Source organism: Pelobates fuscus, chromosome 5 (assembly GCF_036172605.1).
Source record: "Pelobates fuscus isolate aPelFus1 chromosome 5, aPelFus1.pri, whole genome shotgun sequence".
Classification (NCBI taxonomy): Eukaryota; Metazoa; Chordata; class Amphibia; order Anura; family Pelobatidae; genus Pelobates; species Pelobates fuscus.
This window is the reverse complement of record NC_086321.1, coordinates 96,883,846-96,901,559: the sequence shown is the minus strand read 5'-3', so window position 1 is coordinate 96,901,559 and position 17,714 is coordinate 96,883,846. Positions and strand designations below refer to the sequence as shown.

The following is a 17,714-nucleotide window of genomic DNA, read 5'->3' as shown; positions in this document are numbered from 1 at the left end:
CACACCCATCAGCCGCAAAATGGACGGAAAAAAAACACCACATATAATTAATATTCTGTTTCTGGATTATGACACAGATACCTGCTAACAATGTATGAATGGGCATGGCACAGGGCAGGGGTATGTTAAATAAACACTCCATGCACCATAAAATACTTGTGCTCCAGGCCCAGATAAGGAGGTGAGTCAGCCAGCCATGGTGGCACAGCTGGCTAGGAGACAGGTACTATGGCCAGCCAAATTCAATCCAATTCATTGTGCCTCTGGTCTTATTGACCTGATGTTATTCAGTACAGCTTGAGCTGGTTCATGGACTCATGCTGTGCAGATACCAGCAAACAATCCCAGGAGAGAAGGACATAACCCCTAATTCAGGGTGATCCCATGGCACTTGTAAAAGTAGTAAGGTATGGGATTGCCTGAAAGCTATATTTTAGTAACATAGAAACATAGAATGTGACGGCAGATAAAAACCGTTTAGCCCATCTAGTCTGCCCAATTTTCTAAATACTTTCATTGGTTCCTGACCTTATCTTAAGTTTAGGATAGTCTTATGCTAGTATTGGCAGAACTACACAAGGCTGCAAATCCTGGGGAGTATCCTTTTCATTTTTAAATGTTTTTAGAATTTAAACTTTTTTTATATATACAAAACTTTAACAATATCCGAGTGCCATATGCATCCTGTCTGGAGTGTTCTTTTTCCCTTACTAAGGACACTGCTTAATTTGTTTGTTTTTTATTTAAGGATCAAATAAATGTTTTGCAGTTTTGCTCTGTGCGTGTTTTCAACCGTAATATCCATTTTTCTCATTTACTGCACCAACACATAACATACAGTTTTTTTAAATGACAAGAAGGGCTATAAATTCTCACGTGTTGTACAAACAACTCAAAAAATGCAACAAATCAATAGGGAAAAAAACTAATTTTTTTTCCACAGTTTTGGCAAGAATAATGTTCGCATAATTAGTGCGGCTTAAGAAAAGTAATTGAAAATAAATGCATTTATTTGTCTTGATTTACAGAGTATATAATATGTCTAGGATTTCAGTTTATTTTTGGTAACTACATAGAATTTTTTTTATTTTTTTTAAATAAGTATTTTATAAACCAGTTGTGTCAACGATACCCATAAATTATGCCATTGCCTCAATCCTGTGAAGCTAAAGCTAATGGTGATCTGACCATTTCAGTTTTTATAGTTTTAACAGAACTTTTATAGATGTATTTGATAGGCCTATGTCCCATTTTGGCACGTTATAGCAGGTTGGCTGTTGAAATGACCCCAAAAAGACCTACCATTTGTAAAAGTAGACATTCCAGGGTATCTCATATAGTATATATTATGCCCTAGTGTGCTACCATTTTCTCGCCAGTTTAAGTCAAAGTTTTTGATTTTTATTTTTTTTTGCATTTTTACTACACTCATTTTAATTTAACTGGACATTTCTAATATATAGGATATGTGCCACTATGATCAACACCCCTTTCCAATTATGCTCAACAAATTCTTCCGACCAAATCAATACCCCCAATGTATGCCTTTGGCACTAATTTGCTAAGTTAGTGTCATATAAGAGACCTGAATAATTTCAGTTTTCACAATAAGAATTTTTATTGATGATTTTGATTGGCCTATCACACATTTTGGGGCATTTTAGTGGTTTTAAACTTCAAATCACCTCATAAATGCATACCATTTGGGAAAGTAGAAATCATGGGGAATGTCATATGGTATACTTTGAGCCTTATTATGCAGTCATTTTAGCACCAATTTCTTTTAAAATTTCTAGTATTCTATTTGCACCTTTTTTATATGCACATTGCAATACAATAGCTGTTTATTTCGTAAGCATTACTTGCTACTGTAATAAAAATCCCTAAACTGCGCTAAGCTATATCTAGTACAAACTGAGTCCCTTCATATACCCTTGTCAGTTTTTGTGAAAATAGAAAGCTAAATTTATCACATGCCCATTGTATTTTTTTTTTTTTTTATTATTTTTTTTTTAAATCAATAAATGACAAATTGAATATTGGTCTATGATGCATTTGGATGCATTTAAGTAGCTCACATATTTACCATCCTCCATAAATGCATTATATTTGCAAAAGTTGACACCATGGGGACTTTGACTTACATATTTTGAACTTTATTGAGGTGCCATTTTTGTGGTATTCTTTTTTTAAATACATATACATTGTATGTGTTATGATTTTTTTTCTTGTAATCTCATGTGCCCCATTGTAATAAATCCAAAATCTAACCTACATCTAATAAACGTAATCTTAATCCTAACCCATACCGTAATTTATATACCTAACCGCAATTTTGACCTTAATCCTAACCTTAGAGTTAGAGTGATCCCTTGCTGGCCCTAATCCAAACCCTAATCTGAACCCTAATTGGTAACCTAGTACCAATCCTAAAATTAATTCTAGACCCATCTTAAATATAATACTAATAATAAACCAAATCCTATACCTAATCTTAATTTATAATCTTAATCCCTAATTTAATCATATTCCCAGGGATTTACTCTGCTCTGCTAATATCAGTACTAATAATGTAGCTCAGCTGTCAACCTGTCCACTAATTCTGGCCCCAGCTGATAGAGGAGATACCTGGGGTTCTTTAGGACAAGCAGGGTTTTAACCCCAGGTGGAACTTTTAATGCATGACGGTTGATGCAGTCATTGTAGATTAAAACTCAGCACTGAATGACGGCATAGACTGTCTTGTGGTCCTAAGTGGTTAAATAAAACCAAAGAGATTTGTTTTTTTCCTTTCTATATATCAAGTCAAACATAATCTAAAGAAATACTATATGAGAATATTTTTTTGTACTTTCATCTATAAGGGAAATCTGTTTACATGCTGGATCTGGGAATTCCTACTTATTGACCCAGAAGTATTTGGTCTTCCACTTGAGTTTACAAACTTTTACCTCTCCCTGTAGCAAACTGCTCATATTGCAGTAATATACCATGGCTCGCTAAAATGTTAGGCACTGCCAACACAAGCTCAAGTCTTACATAAAGTGTTTAAAAAAATACAAGATCAGTATTCATATACTCTGAAGTTTCAGCTTGTTAAAACTACAACAACGAAGCAAGTCAACAATCAGTTGTCACTTATACATGCTCTAAACAAAATAAACAAGCAAATGAAAATGCACGAGTTTCTGTTCTACAGAGTTAAACTTACCCGTAAGCACCATTGCTAATAAGTTTAATCGTTTCAAAATCGCTTTCACAAGGCTTTCTTCTAATTTTCAAGGATGTGTTTGAGCTCTAAAAAGAACCAGTTACATATAATCAGACAAAGTTACACCCATCGGCAACATGCGTTGTAAATACTTATAATTAATTTGAAGCTATCAACTGGATTTAAAATGGCTTCTTTAATATCATATCATAGTCTTAATGACATGCACAAAATAAAAAAAACCTTGTACAGTACTAGTTACCTTAGTGTGAAGGGCAATACAGACTTGGACCCCTTGTTCTCCTATCTAGAGGGATATGAGATTGAATCTAGATTGACACTGCAGGTGGGATCAGTTTCAAAAGCAAACACGTTATTCAGAACTTTTGTTCACTTTGTCTTGCTAATGTGCAAGCATAGTGAAAAATCATAAAAACCTTTAACTACTTCTCTTAACGCAGTCATAATTTGACTATTTAAACAGGGGTTCATTCATTTAGGAGAGTTATTAATGCATATATGATCTCTGCCTGCAATTAAGCCACTGTATATGATCCCCAACATGTCAAATATAATTACTCATCATATTTAGGACTATAGGTGTACGGGCACCAAATGGACATTGCATCAGATAAATAAAGAATTGACAACATATGGGCTGCTAAGTTCTGTTCAACTACAACTGTCTTAAAACTCGGTAGTTAGATCTTTGTTAATTAAATGAATCATAAAATTCTCACAGACGTATAGTACAGTGTTTATCTTTTCTAGATTAAACGTAGGATGAGAAGCTGCCTATGTACTCGGGAATCAATTATGTGAATCAGAATGAGTGTTCAGCTCTGAAGCTAATAGAGGGGGGGGAGGGGGGGAGAATAAGGTTTTAGCTCAGAAGCATAAAAAGAGATGGGAGTAATGATGAGAATATGCCTACATACTCAAAGAATAAATTAGCATGAGGGGAGGGAGCCCTAGCTATCTGTGCAGACACCATGAGATCAGAGTGAAAATGAGAATGAAAATAACTTATTCCTATGATTAAGGACCAAAAGGCCTGAAGCATAGAAGGACGTTTTTCTCGGGCTCCCTCCCTGATGTTCGTATTGTACATGTACCAATAAAGTTTTTTCTATTTTGGTGAGCACTGGTTATGGAAGTACTTTTTGACATGTAGTGGGGACTTTACTTGTCACCCCATGTACTCAGATCAGATACCAGGAGATTGGAGTGAGAATTTTAATACATAAAAAGTTGAAAGGAACCATCAAATATGACAATTAGATTGTTATAGCTTATTTTTAACGTTATTGCTTATTCAAACAGTATTCTAAAAACAAATGTATTAAAGAAAAGGCATTTTCATTACGAAGAAATATTTAATAATTAAATAACATATGTGTTACTTACACTGACAGATTCATCCGTTTCAGGAGTTTCTGCGGTTCCACTATCATAGTTGGCCAACAAAGCAATTTCTAAAAAAATAAACAATTACAAAATTTAATATTACGTAATCTATCATGTAATCGCTAAAATGGACACAATAATACAAACTGACATGATTATTGTCTTAGAAATTAAGCATAACTAAAATTCACAGTTCTAAAATTCTGCTTGTAATGCAAAAATCATTAAACATGTGCATAAGTGTCTTTCTATGTAATTATGCCCTAGATATGCAATAATATTGTGACTGTGCTAGTTTCCACTAAATACCATGCAATCTCATATCTCTATTTAAGGAGGGAATATTCTACAATCAAAGTTAAAGATCTAAAATGTGTTGACATTTCTTCAGAATAGAAAATGATGTCATGGTGAACAAGTCAAAGTAAAATTCAATTTCAAAGAGGATTCTACCCAATAACAGTTATCTTCGAAATGCATAATATTTGCAAACAGTGGGTATTAATGGACTGAAATCCAGAGTCAGCACTTAAAGCGTGAAGCACAGGAACCATTTTAAAATGCCTGAAGAGATTTTTAAAACTCATCTAAATGCCATTAAACATCTGTCTATTTTATTTCATTGATTTAATTCATTTCCGAAGACTAGCAGTTTAAAAAAGGTAAAGAAGGCAATTTAGACACAACAGGGGGAAAAAATCTCTCTCTAGGGAATGTTTCTGAAATGCATCCTGCGATATCTATTAAGTGATGAATCTGTTGTGCTACAGTTTTCAAAGTAAAGTGTGTGCCTCTGCCATTATCATTCAGTTATCCAAGCGTCCCTTCTCTAATCGCAATACTAGGTCATCATAAAAGCATACAAAGCAGAAATGAATTGTGCTGCCGGTGAAGTCTGACCATGTGCTGCCAACACCTACCATGGTTTTGCAAGTTAGACTGTAACTGTTTCGAAAGGAGGAAGTGGGTCAAATATTCTAACATGTAGATGGCAGAACTTTCAAGTGACCACAAAACGCAACAAACTGACTTACTGAAGTTTAAAAATGCAGTTTGGTATTTTACAAGATTTGTTTTTAACACTCCTCTCATTTTTAAAAGAAACACATTTCATTTTAAGATATATGGTATTTTTTTCACTTTGCACAGAGCTTAGATCATAAGCTACAAAGGAGAGGGAGCAATCTGCAGGCAGTAGCTCTACACTCACCAAATCTGCAGTAAGAACATGCTCTGTTTCAACAGGGAAATAAGAGAGCAGAAAAACTGGAGCAAGACATCCACTTAAGATCTGATCTAGCTACATTCTGAGAATCGGAACATCTCTTACTGCAGGAGGTACGAGAGACGATTGCACACAGGATTAACTATCTACATGTGTCTTGAGGTAGCACCATGCAGTCAGGGAAATTAAATAATGGTATATAAAGTACAACTGCCCCCTCCCACGTACTTCACCCGCATTCTTGCCCTGCTCTTACCCACTTTTACCCGGAATGTGCAACACATAAGAGCAAGCGGATATACACACTTCGCCACACAATTACACACTCAAACACACTGGGTAATGTCCCTTGATGTTAGTTGTAATGGGAAACTATATGCAATATTTGCAACATAGTCAGGAATGAATAGGACCAAATGTTAAAGGGACACTCAAGGCACCCAGACCACTTCTGCCCATTGGAGTGGTTTGGGTGCCAACTCCCACCACCCTTAACCCTGCAAGTGTAATTATTACAGTTTTTATAAACTGCAATAATTACCTTGCAGGGTTAAGTTCTCCTCTAGTGGCTGTCTATCAGACAGTCACTAGAGGGAGTTCCGTGTTCTTAGAACACGAAAAGTGTTTAAAACGATGCTGGACGTCCTCATGCTATGCATGAGTGCATGAGGGCCTCCAGCGTCGCCGGAATCCCCATCGGAAAGCATTGAATAATGCTTTACTATGGGGAGGTCTAATGCGCGCGCAGCAATTGCGACACATGCGCATTAGGTCTCCCCTGGCGGCTGAGGAGAAGCCTGACCGAGCGCCAAGGGACATCGGCGCTGGATTCAGGTAGGTCACTGATGGGTTTTAAGCCCTTCAGCAACATGGGATGGGGGGTGGGAGGGAGAGGGACACTGCAGGGATATGTTTTCCTGGCACTGGAGAGTCCCTTTAAGATGTAACAACCTGTGTAAACGGGACGTAGTTGCTGGCATATGTCCTACAATGTACCTCATTACTTGATATTTTAAGATAGTGATGTTGCTATGTTGAATGATGACTCAAAAGAGGAAAGTCACAATGTGTCATACTTATTCCCTTCTAACAATCCCTATTTTTCTTTCTGAACCCCCCCCCAACAAAATAATTAATAAAAATTGTCAAACTGAAAAAAAAAAAGTACAACTGTTTCTAAATTAACATTTTAAATAGATGCTCCAGATTAGATTTGCACCATTCACATTGTTACTAATGCCGTAGGTTAGAGAATTCATAAAAAATATATAGAAAGAGTTTTCCTTTTATTCTTTTTTCTTATTGGAAATATTTGCAGGAATAAAGAAGGATGAAGTCCCAGTGTTACAGATCTGGGAATAGAAAATATTTCCAGTAACAGAATTTTAATCAACTTAACAGCAAAACAAAACTCTCCTCTAAAGTTTCACCTTTGCATTTTGTGTTCTTTCATGCTGCTTGCCTTGCTAGCAAAAAATAAGTGGCTGAACATGTAAACCATCTGTGGGAACGGCACTGAGCAGAATATTATACCTGCATGTAATGTTTGGACATATGAAACGTAGCATATGTGCTTTGCATAGCAAGAATTTTCTACAGAAATGCAAGCTCCGTCGTGTAAACAAACAATCACTAAAAAAAAAAAAAAAAAAAAAAAAAATGGGGGGAGGTGCCTTACTAGGTACCAAGAGAAACATCGCCCTGCGGTATTGATGAAACAGAACTTATATGTCAGCTTTATTCAGACTGGGTGGTGGCGGTGGCTGTGAGTGTTAAGGACAGGTTAGTCAGATTCTCTTAGCTTATCAATGCTATCCAAATTGGAAGAAACTGACATTGATAAAGAACCACCGTATAAATGTATGTGAAAACAGGTATGGAAAAAAAAAAGTAATACAAATATTATAATAATAATAAACTTATTTTATCATTTACGTTTCTTTGATGTGCATTCCTTATGTAGGAATGTATAATATCTCCCTGCATTTTCTATATTTGTGCTTACCGATTTTTTTGTAGTTTATATGAAAATATTTCTAATGAGAACAAAAACAATCAGAAATACAGGGTTTTGGAAATGTGTGTTCTCTTAATCTTGCAAAAGAACATGGAGAGAATTGAAACAAATTAATGTAAAAAAAAAAAAAATACAAATAAAAAAATGTAATTCTGCAATAGAACTTACAACGTTCATTAATTAGCAGGAACCTGTAATACTCCATTAACTTAAAAGGATTTATCTATACTAATTAGCGGCAGCCTTGTGTTCTGCTACTTGAATACAGAACACTATCTATACACTATTATTTGTCCATTTAAATTTGCAATTTTTCCACTCTTGGCTACAGCTCAAATTAAAGGCTTTGTTAATTCTGTCCCACAGTTGCACTGCCCTGTGCTTTCCTTCATTATCCTTATTACGTTCTGAGCTTGACAACCTAGATTTCCCATTACATGGAGAATTGTAATAAACGCTCCTAAGTGGATAAATGAAAAGGAGCGGTAAAAAAACAACCAACAAAACAAAATAATCAGTTGGTTTTAGGTGATTAAGAGATCAAAGAAAGGTGGCTTAGGGATACACACAACAACAAGTACTACCCCTTAAAGTTATCTTTAAGTATTTATCAATGTTTTTTTTTTGTTGTTGTTTTGTTTTTTTAATTTGCACAAATATTTATCAAAAGCAATTACAGTATGCAAGTAGCATAAACTAAAGCGAGGACTACAAGCATCATCAGAATAAGAACATCTGAGATAAAAGTCCAGACCAGAAATGAAACCAACTCATAACAGACATCTAGTGTAAAAGCTAAAGTGTCTTAATCAGTGTGCTCCTTTTATTAATCTCATTTAGATTAAATACAATCTCTAAACATGGGCTAAAACCATGCTAACCTATTGGTGAATAAACCAACTAATCTACCTGAGCAGAATCTTAAGTACACTACATTACTCTACAGACAAGTTGCAATTCATTTTCCAAGATTGGAAATGCATTATCATTATATTTATAATTAAAGTGCAATGATAATGGGTAGTAAATGTAATACATGTTTAGGTATATACAGCCCACATTTTGCTTTAAAAGCGGTGTTTAAAACAGTTCTCCATTGCTAAGGGTGCCTGCAAAAGAAATATTGTGTCTAAGCCAGACACAGTACGGTCCTATTTAAGTGTACACCAAGACACCAATACCACTCAAATACAATTGATTTTGGCCTCATTAATATGTCATTTTCTGCGTGCTCAAATCTGTATAGTTTTTGCATAAAATGAATATTTAGCAAAATGCTTCACCATAAGCCTGCCTCTTTAGCCACACCCACTCCCCCCCCCCAAAAAAGACTTCCTTATCAAAAGTATCCACACAGCTCAGTCAATGACAGTACTGAATGATCTGAACAACAAACTGCATTAGAAGGAAAGGACACATAGGGAGGCATATAGTAAGGACATCACTACCTGTTTGTAGTATCTCTGACTGTCTGCAGCAGTGGCATAACTACCACGGCCGCAGTGTTGGCAGCTGCCCTGAGTGATAGAAAGACAGACAGACCTGAATCCATACATATAAATCTCAACATACAGTGCATTTACCTTCCAAGGGATCCTTGTTAAGTCCCAGCTGGCTTATAATATACCTGGGAATATCGGTTTTAATACCTTGACCCTCCTTAGCATGGCCCTCTGCCGCTTCTAACAGGTAATAAAACTCTTCGGGATCAAATTCCTGGTGCAACAAGAAGAATGCAGTGTATAAGTAATAATAGAAGCACAAATAAAAGAGGAATTTATTTCACACTTAACAAAATAATCTGGTCACTGAAAAGAAAATACAGCTCTATAGAACTTCTTTATTTCACATTAAGCTATAGATTTTCAGAGTTTAAGTTTGAAACGTTTTGGAAAGAATACAACACTCTGCCTTAGGCTCTATAAGACTCCGTGGTGAATGCCAAGCTGTATACACACACAGGTGCCTTGGCACTACTCCAGCTCTTTATATTCAGGCTCGAGATACGGCACAAGTGAACGGCCAGAGAATGCACAAACTAAACAATCTAAGACACAGCACACACATAATGAGATAGGAGGCAGAATTAATTATAGCCACTGTAAGTCTCTGAGGCTTCACAAACATAGACAGAGATAGACAGGCTTTTTTTCCATTTATTGTTTTATTTTTATTTTTTTGTATTAGAAAAATGTATTTCTTTTGCGTTCTCAAGTCAAACAATTACTTTGCAAAGAGTGGTGTTCCAGAGATTTTAAAATAGACCAATCTAGATTAAAGAGTATTTTTTTTTTTTTTTTTTTTTTTTTAATGCTGCTTTTCATAGACAGGTTGGTGTCACGAAAAGGAGTGACCCAACACACAAAATAATAACCCTCCAAATAGGTAAGAGAATAGTCAAAACTAGAAAAGCTACAATTTCTGGGGAAATTGTGTGAAGTGTTCTTGCCTCCACCAGTAGTCTACAACTGGAGTGGGCGGAGTAACTATTATTTATTTATATAGCACATTTAATTGCAACGTTGTTGCCCAAAGTGCTTCACAGTTACATTAAAACATACATTTATAAAAACATTAGCAGGTGTACAAAAGGCCCTGTCTATGACATCACTTGCTGCTCCAGCCTGGCACAGGTCAGAGTATTTTAGTGGTTGCCATTTTCAAACGGTCCTATTTTAAAAACTATAAGGCCTACAGCGAAGAGCTTTATATTGTGAGAATCACAAGACCCAGGCCTACATTGTGATGCATAGTATGTCTCTGAAATATTAACAATGCAGGCACAGTCGCAGTTTAGAAATTGCCCTTCAAATTTGAGCTGGCTAGAGTGGAGTTTCAATGAATGTCAATAGACGGCGTGAGTTACAAACAAATGGTCATATTGTAAAAACTATCAGGACTTTGGCTTAGCCATGGACATTTTTAGTGGCAGCAGGGATAGCTGAACATTTTGATATAATAATATTTGTGTAGGTGGGCTTGAAAATGAGGGAGTGGTGGCAGTTTAGAAATCATGTCCTGATTTTTCAGCTTTTGCCAGCTCCCACTCTAGTTTTGAACATTTTGCCATTCATTCCTATGGGACCAATTTCGCCACAAGAACAACGATATTCCGGTAACCATTCGGCGAAACGTTCCACAAAGTAATAGCAATCCAATCGGGAACAATCCGCACGTTTCGGTATATTTCTGTCTATGTAGTGTAGAAACTGTGGGAGGAGTAAGGGTGGAAAATTTGGCTATAATAAGAATAAGAATAATATATATGTGAGATAACATTAAGTGGTCTTGCTATGCAAAAACACTTAATAAGCCAAAGTCAAAGGGAACCGGAAAACAACAAGAACGAAATACCAGAGCCGAATCAAGGGAACCAGAAATCAGAGTAGTCAGGAAAAAGCTGAGTCAATGCCAAATTAGCACAAAACCAGATATAAATACACTCTTGGGACACTAGCAAGCTAGGAACCACAACAGGGCACTGAAACATTGGCTAAATGTGCTTTTATATGCTTGGGGGCGTGATTGATGTAGTCACGCCCCCAAAATGTAAGAGTGCGTCTGTAAATCCCGCCCATAGTACTGCCCATCGGCTGATGTCAGCATGCGTGACCCGCTTCATAAGGGCGTGCGCACAGCGGCTGGGAGATTATCTGATTGGGCAGGAGGATTGAAGGAGGCGGTCCGCTCAATCGGAGGAACAGTTGATCGATGGACCGCCGAGGTAAGTTAGGATTCCTTACAATTGGTAAGTGAAAAACGACAGTCACAGGGACACGCACAAATATGTTGGAGATTTGATATAATAAACACACATATATACATGCACACAACTGATTCATAAAATGTAAGCATATACATTAAATAGATACAAGAACTTTCACACTGTGGGGCAACCCTTTCACACACATTAGAAAAAAATAATATAAACATAATTAATAAAAATAAATAAAACTAGAGTCAGTTGGCTAGTTATCACTAGATACACACAATGTTTTCAGCTAGAGCTTCCAGAATACTTACTCTTCTAAAAGAATTGCACATTTTGAGCCAGTTATCAGATACCCCTGACCACAACGTTTCTCTAATTACCTGTTAACTTATTTTACCCATTACTTCCAAATTTCCCCTGCTACCTCTTGTCTCGAATCCTCATTGTATCCTTTAGATTGTAAGCTCACAGGCTATCTAGCTAAGCACTTTGTAGATCTCAGCTCACCCCCCTCTACCTGTGTATATTGTACTTTCTCCCCTAATTCTACCGCGTTGCAGAGTATGTTGGCACTTTATAAGTACCAGTAACAAATAAGAAGCTCTCACTTTCCATTAGATAAAAAAAAAAGAACTGAGAGTTTAGGAGGCAGGGTCACTGAAATCCCACTTCCTCCAAAATACGGCCTGATTGATCCATGTGATTAAAAATTATGAAAAATGTCTATGTTGTTCTATAGCTTAAGTTAATATAACAATTCTTTTTAAAAATATGTAATTAGTAATCACATTGGCATTATGTTTTAATACAGGTTGAACTTCTTACCAGACATTCCAATAATCGAGCAGGTCGTGCAATCACAATTAGTATTTTCTGTGCCAACTGTTTAATAAATGCCAGTTCTCCACTTTCTGATCGTTCATGGGCCTTAGATAACACACACACAAAAAAAGTAATGAAATATATTAAAATGTAGAAAAGCAATCAATTAACTTGATAAAACATTTTTTCTATTGTTGCTCTGCATGAAATTTCAATGCCACAGCAAAATATTTACTACATGAGATACACACCATGTACGTCTGATGAAATCGATTCCCCCATTCCATTAAAAACTACTCATGAATTGTCAGGTAAGAACTATAAGGATCTCAATAAATGCAAGAAAATACAGAATATCTTCTAGGCAGCCCTTAGTGATGGCCAATAGTCCATGTTTCATGGATATCTCCTTTTGCACAGAAATAATATCCACTATCTAAATAATAATGGGTAATATCTAGATCCTTGACAGTAGGGACATTGAAGGAATCTTTAAGAACCACTAAGTACAATATCCCAAACATTTTTGCTCTAAGGCCCCACATGTAATATTAGTTCCTCTGCTTTCTTGAAATTTTTTAGGTTACAGATAAGATGCTAAACAATATTTTTAAATGTACACATAGTACTAGTACATTTATGGCAAGTGATTCAAACTTTTGTCACTGTCTCCATTGGAAAAGAATTGGTGAATTCCTAACCCTGGACTGTTGACATGGCCCAAGGACTGTCTTGTGAACCACTAATCTAGAAGGCACCAAGTCTTTTGTGAGGTCCTCAGAATGCAGAAGAATATCCAAATGTTAAATTTAAACCTGCCATTATTCTTTCACTGTCCAGCCCACCAGCACAATCCCAAAGCCACAAATTAATTGAAAAATGCTGGACGTTGCAGCCATGTTTTACACGTATCTGCGAATATTACATTGAAGTCTATTGGCAAAATTTCAGCAAGTGTACAAACATTTTAAGACACAATGTAAGAGCAAACAGGTATTATATTGTTAGAAAACAATGTGTGTTCTTCACAGCGCAAAAAAGTGTGTGAAAAAACAATATACGTAACTAAGCTCTCTCTTTGTGGCTCAGAAGACAGACAATGAATGCAAAAAAATCACATTGATTACTTTGTTTTATACAATAAAGTCAGAAAATGAAACAGAACCCATGGGATATAATGCTGCTTCTTTTAATTAAATATACCAGCTTTTGCGAAGATAATAAAATGACTGATGAAGATGGAGGGGCAATTTACTTTTACCAAAACACGGCATTTGCCTCCTTTATTTATAATTGCTTGTTAAGTCTCCAGACTGCGTTCTCTCAGAGATTCCCATAGCAAACAGACCATCTAAATGGTATGAATAATTCAAAAATGAATTTACTAGGTTCCCCAATTGCTTGTATTCCTTTTAGTTATTTATGCAAACATGCAACGGAATATTTGAATTAAAAGACGTTGTTTAGACGATTTATGCCACTTGCAAGCATTTTTTACAGTATGAAAAGTGCATTATGAATTAAGTGATCCAAACATTAAAGAAGATAACACAAATATTTATAAAATGCAAATATTAGGATCTTGATATCCCGTCCCAAAGAAGTCTTGACTCTACCATTTAACCTTTATTTAAAGCTGTTAAATGATGCCACTGTTTTGATTTTAAAAGGGTGATTTACAAATAAGCGTTAAATTAATGTGCACAGCTTTCTCTGTGCTCTGCACGAGTCATTGCAAAACACAGACAAAGGAATATTTAAGGAAAAGCATGGCTTAAATACATTTTCTCATGAGTATAAATGCTTCTGTACAGACAAAACATACATATCTAAGCATATGATGTTATTTCCAGCACGATAGCAACAAAAAAACATACAAACAATATTAACTTGAATGAGTTAGTGAATGGGTTAGTAAAATATGTACAATTTCAATACTAGTCAAAAAAGTCACCAAGATTCTACGTTGAAACCAATGAACGATAATACAATGTATTTTTCCACCTTGGTTTTTCAACGTATCTGCATTTGTTAAGCTGTAAATGAGAGGAATCAAATCTTAGCACTCGAAACATCTGTTCTAGAACAAAGTAGATCTGTTACAGTACTATGCATGTAGTTTACAGAGAGCGTAAAAAGACTATTTAATCATCACATTTACAAAAAGGCCCTAGAGCAGCAAGACTGGCGAAATTTAAAGATGGTGGGGAGCTAGATGTCAAACTTGTTGTGCTCTGCATTTCACCCTATGTGCTCAATTCGAAACCCAATAAGACGACACGCCTTGTTCAACAGGATAAACCTAAACATATGCATACTTGCGGGACAACAGCCATTTATAGAGGTCAAACTCCTCTCCCTGATATGGGGGTGTCATAGGGGAACAGGGCAATGTGAGAAAAAAAAAAAAAGGAAAAGTCAATATAAAAATTAAAAAGTTTTTTTTAAAAATAGGTCAAAGCCAATGTGTGATGTGAAAAAACCTTTGTGAGCAGAGAAATCGTGTCTGAGATGTTTATACCCAGGATGTTTATACCCAAAATATCAGTCATATAAAAGAAAATCTGGACATGGCTAGTTGCTTAGTCTCTTTGCAGCATCTTCAGCCATCAGTACACGAGGAAGAGGATACTGCAGAACAAGTCACGACGGACACAGCATGGTTTTTCCACCACACAAATAAAATGTGTGGATTTTTATTTTTTTATTGCAACAAAACAACTAACAAAGTAAATAAAAAAATGTCGATAATGGATATGTATTTGGCAGTTCTATGGATTGCAGTGCTTTTAAGCCCGTGTCGGTTTGGACATGAAACTTACCTCTTGCAGCAATTTTTCCAGTTTCTGTTGTAACTCAAGAAAATACCTTGAGGTTATCAGGCCCTGATGGGATTTATCCAGACAGTCCCGAGCAAGCTCAACGATCTGGTGGTGGGTGAAGCTGAGAACTCCATCTGGCAGAGGGAGCACACTATCAGGAGAATAGTTTGTGATAATCTCCTGTAGCCGCTCTTCCATCTGAGCGGTAGCCTAATTACAAAACAAAATTTTTAAAAATTGCTTACTCAGTTGTTCAGGCAGTCAATATTTTCTTTAGAAATTCATGATGAATTTTTCATATAAAAAAAGACCATAATATTATTAAAGTATAATTCTCAGTGAAATTGATTATCAAAGGGCAATCTTCTAAACCGAAAAATGCACATAATTCATTAGCATTTTAGCCTATATAAAATATTTGTAAACAGTACAAACCTCACGCGACTAAAACAAACAAACACATCTTCATGTAAAGAAAAAACATATAAATAAAGTGAGGCTTAATGCTAGTGGCACACAGCAAATCTATTAAAATCAAGGCACTCTAGGCACTTCAGGGCATTGTAATACTAATAAACTGCCACGTTGTTGAATGGCAGCCAAGAAAGCCTCTGTAGTGCATGGTTTGCAAGAAAGGTGTTCTCTTTGTGTTCAGTAAATGCCTTATACATAGATGTTTGATGTTCTAATGTTTTGATTTTAAGCTCTATGCGATTTTGTTTTTCCTAGTCATCATCCGAGCAGTTATTGGTCACCTGAAATAGGTTATAATGCAGGGTCACCTTAATAGGTTATAACACAATACCCATTCAAACACTGGATTTTCTATTGTAATAATACGGTGCAGGTCTAAATAGAACAATTACTTTTTCAGGCCAATAATAAAAAATAAAACACTGTGCAGTGTATGCCCCATATTTCCTTTTCAGTCCTGGGCAGTAGTCCCTACAATGAATTGGTCTGACTGATTTAGTGTTAGATGGTATTTCTGGATCCCTCCCTGGACCATATAGAATTTTGTTTTGGAACCTTAATGTCTGGAATGTCCTTTTAACACATTTTCAATCTAGAGCATCTAATTCCCCAGCTTCTATAACATTTTTACAGAAATGTATACACCAATAGAACTCCCTTTCTATAGAGAGAACTTATATGTCCATCTGATAAACACAAAAATGCAATATACACATTGTATTTAGCTAATTATTTTACAATAAATTCTGTTTCCTCTCAGAGTATAAAATTTATTTAGTGCTTGACCAGATTCAAGCCATCTTTTCCCTAATATCTAAATGGATTTTATCCTTAGGATGAAATGGTCTCTACTAAAAAATAGAATTGGAAGTTAACACCATAACCACTAGAGTCCACTGTGTCGCTAGGAGTTCCCTGACATCCCCTCAATGTTGAACTGATTGCGAATGGTTTGACTTCTTACATTTCCTGCCTTTCCTCTTCGGCTCTGGATAGCCAGAAGTGCACTGTAGTGGTTGTGGTGCTTCTTTCAAAATAATGCATTTTAACAATAAGAGTATAATTATTATTATTATTAAGAGATTTCAGCTAACAGATTGCAGGTTTACGATCACCTAGATGAACTGTAGAAAATTTCCCATGTAGATTATTTAAATAGCATCGGGGGAATTCAAACTACACTGTTAACTTAGAAAGACACATTTAAAAGCATAGAAAAACAAGATCCCAAAATAAACAACCACACTGTTTCTGCAGCTATCTCTGGGAATTTTAATTCAGACATATGTTGAAAGAGTGCTTGTTCCATAAAATTACCTTTGGGAACCTCTCTTTGTATACATGGTTCATCATAATTATTTCATGATCACAGCATGCCGGCGTACGTCCAGGGCTGAAAACACAGAAAAATGGTCTCTTAAGTTGCTTAGAAGAAAACACTGCTCATAAATCAACATATGATTACTTTAAAGAAAGAGGGTTAAAAGCTAATCTTCAGGAAGGCAATAATCGCCAATTTTAAAAAGAAATAAATAAATAAAAAAGAAAATGAACTGAATGATGAAATGCATGCCAGTAAATGGTCTAATAATTCCATGAAGCTGATTACCAAATGAAGCACACATTCAAGGATAAATGTGAAATTATTTTCAATTTGTTCCACCAACGGTTTGGCATTGACAGTAGAAATTCGCACTCCAAGACACCGCCGTCCAATTTATCCAAGTACAAAGATCTACTTTTTTTTCTGGTTTTTTTTTGTTGTTGTTTTTTTTACCGACCTTCTGCATGCCACTACAGTATGTCTGTATTCTACCTTGTGTTCTAAAACTGTGAGCATGGTTAAAATTCATCTTAAAAAAAAAAGAATAAAGAATCTTTCAAACATTGATGGCATTGCCCTTGAACAATAAAACTTCAATAAAAATGTAAACTCTAATTGAAAAGAGAAGAAAAAAACAATGACATAAATGCAAGGTTGTGTTTTGTTTCGTTGCTTGTTTGTTTGTTTTTTTCCCCCCATA

General features: G+C 35.7%; 1 protein-coding gene across 5 annotated transcripts in view; it reads right to left on the bottom strand.

Annotated features, from left to right (window-relative positions):
- The window catches only part of MAST4 (microtubule associated serine/threonine kinase family member 4), a 503,913-nt gene that overhangs the window by 51,275 nt on the left and 434,924 nt on the right, over window positions 1-17,714 (bottom strand). For all 5 annotated transcript variants that reach the window (XM_063454083.1, XM_063454086.1, XM_063454084.1 and 2 more), the window contains 6 exons: window positions 17,008-17,083; window positions 15,217-15,426; window positions 12,398-12,499; window positions 9,444-9,576; window positions 4,619-4,686; window positions 3,212-3,297 (listed from right to left, as the gene is read on the bottom strand). In XM_063454083.1, the coding sequence (XP_063310153.1) occupies window positions 3,212-3,297; window positions 4,619-4,686; window positions 9,444-9,576; window positions 12,398-12,499; window positions 15,217-15,426; window positions 17,008-17,083 (675 nt within the window). The remainder of the gene's footprint in view (window positions 1-3,211; window positions 3,298-4,618; window positions 4,687-9,443; window positions 9,577-12,397; window positions 12,500-15,216; window positions 15,427-17,007; window positions 17,084-17,714) is intronic.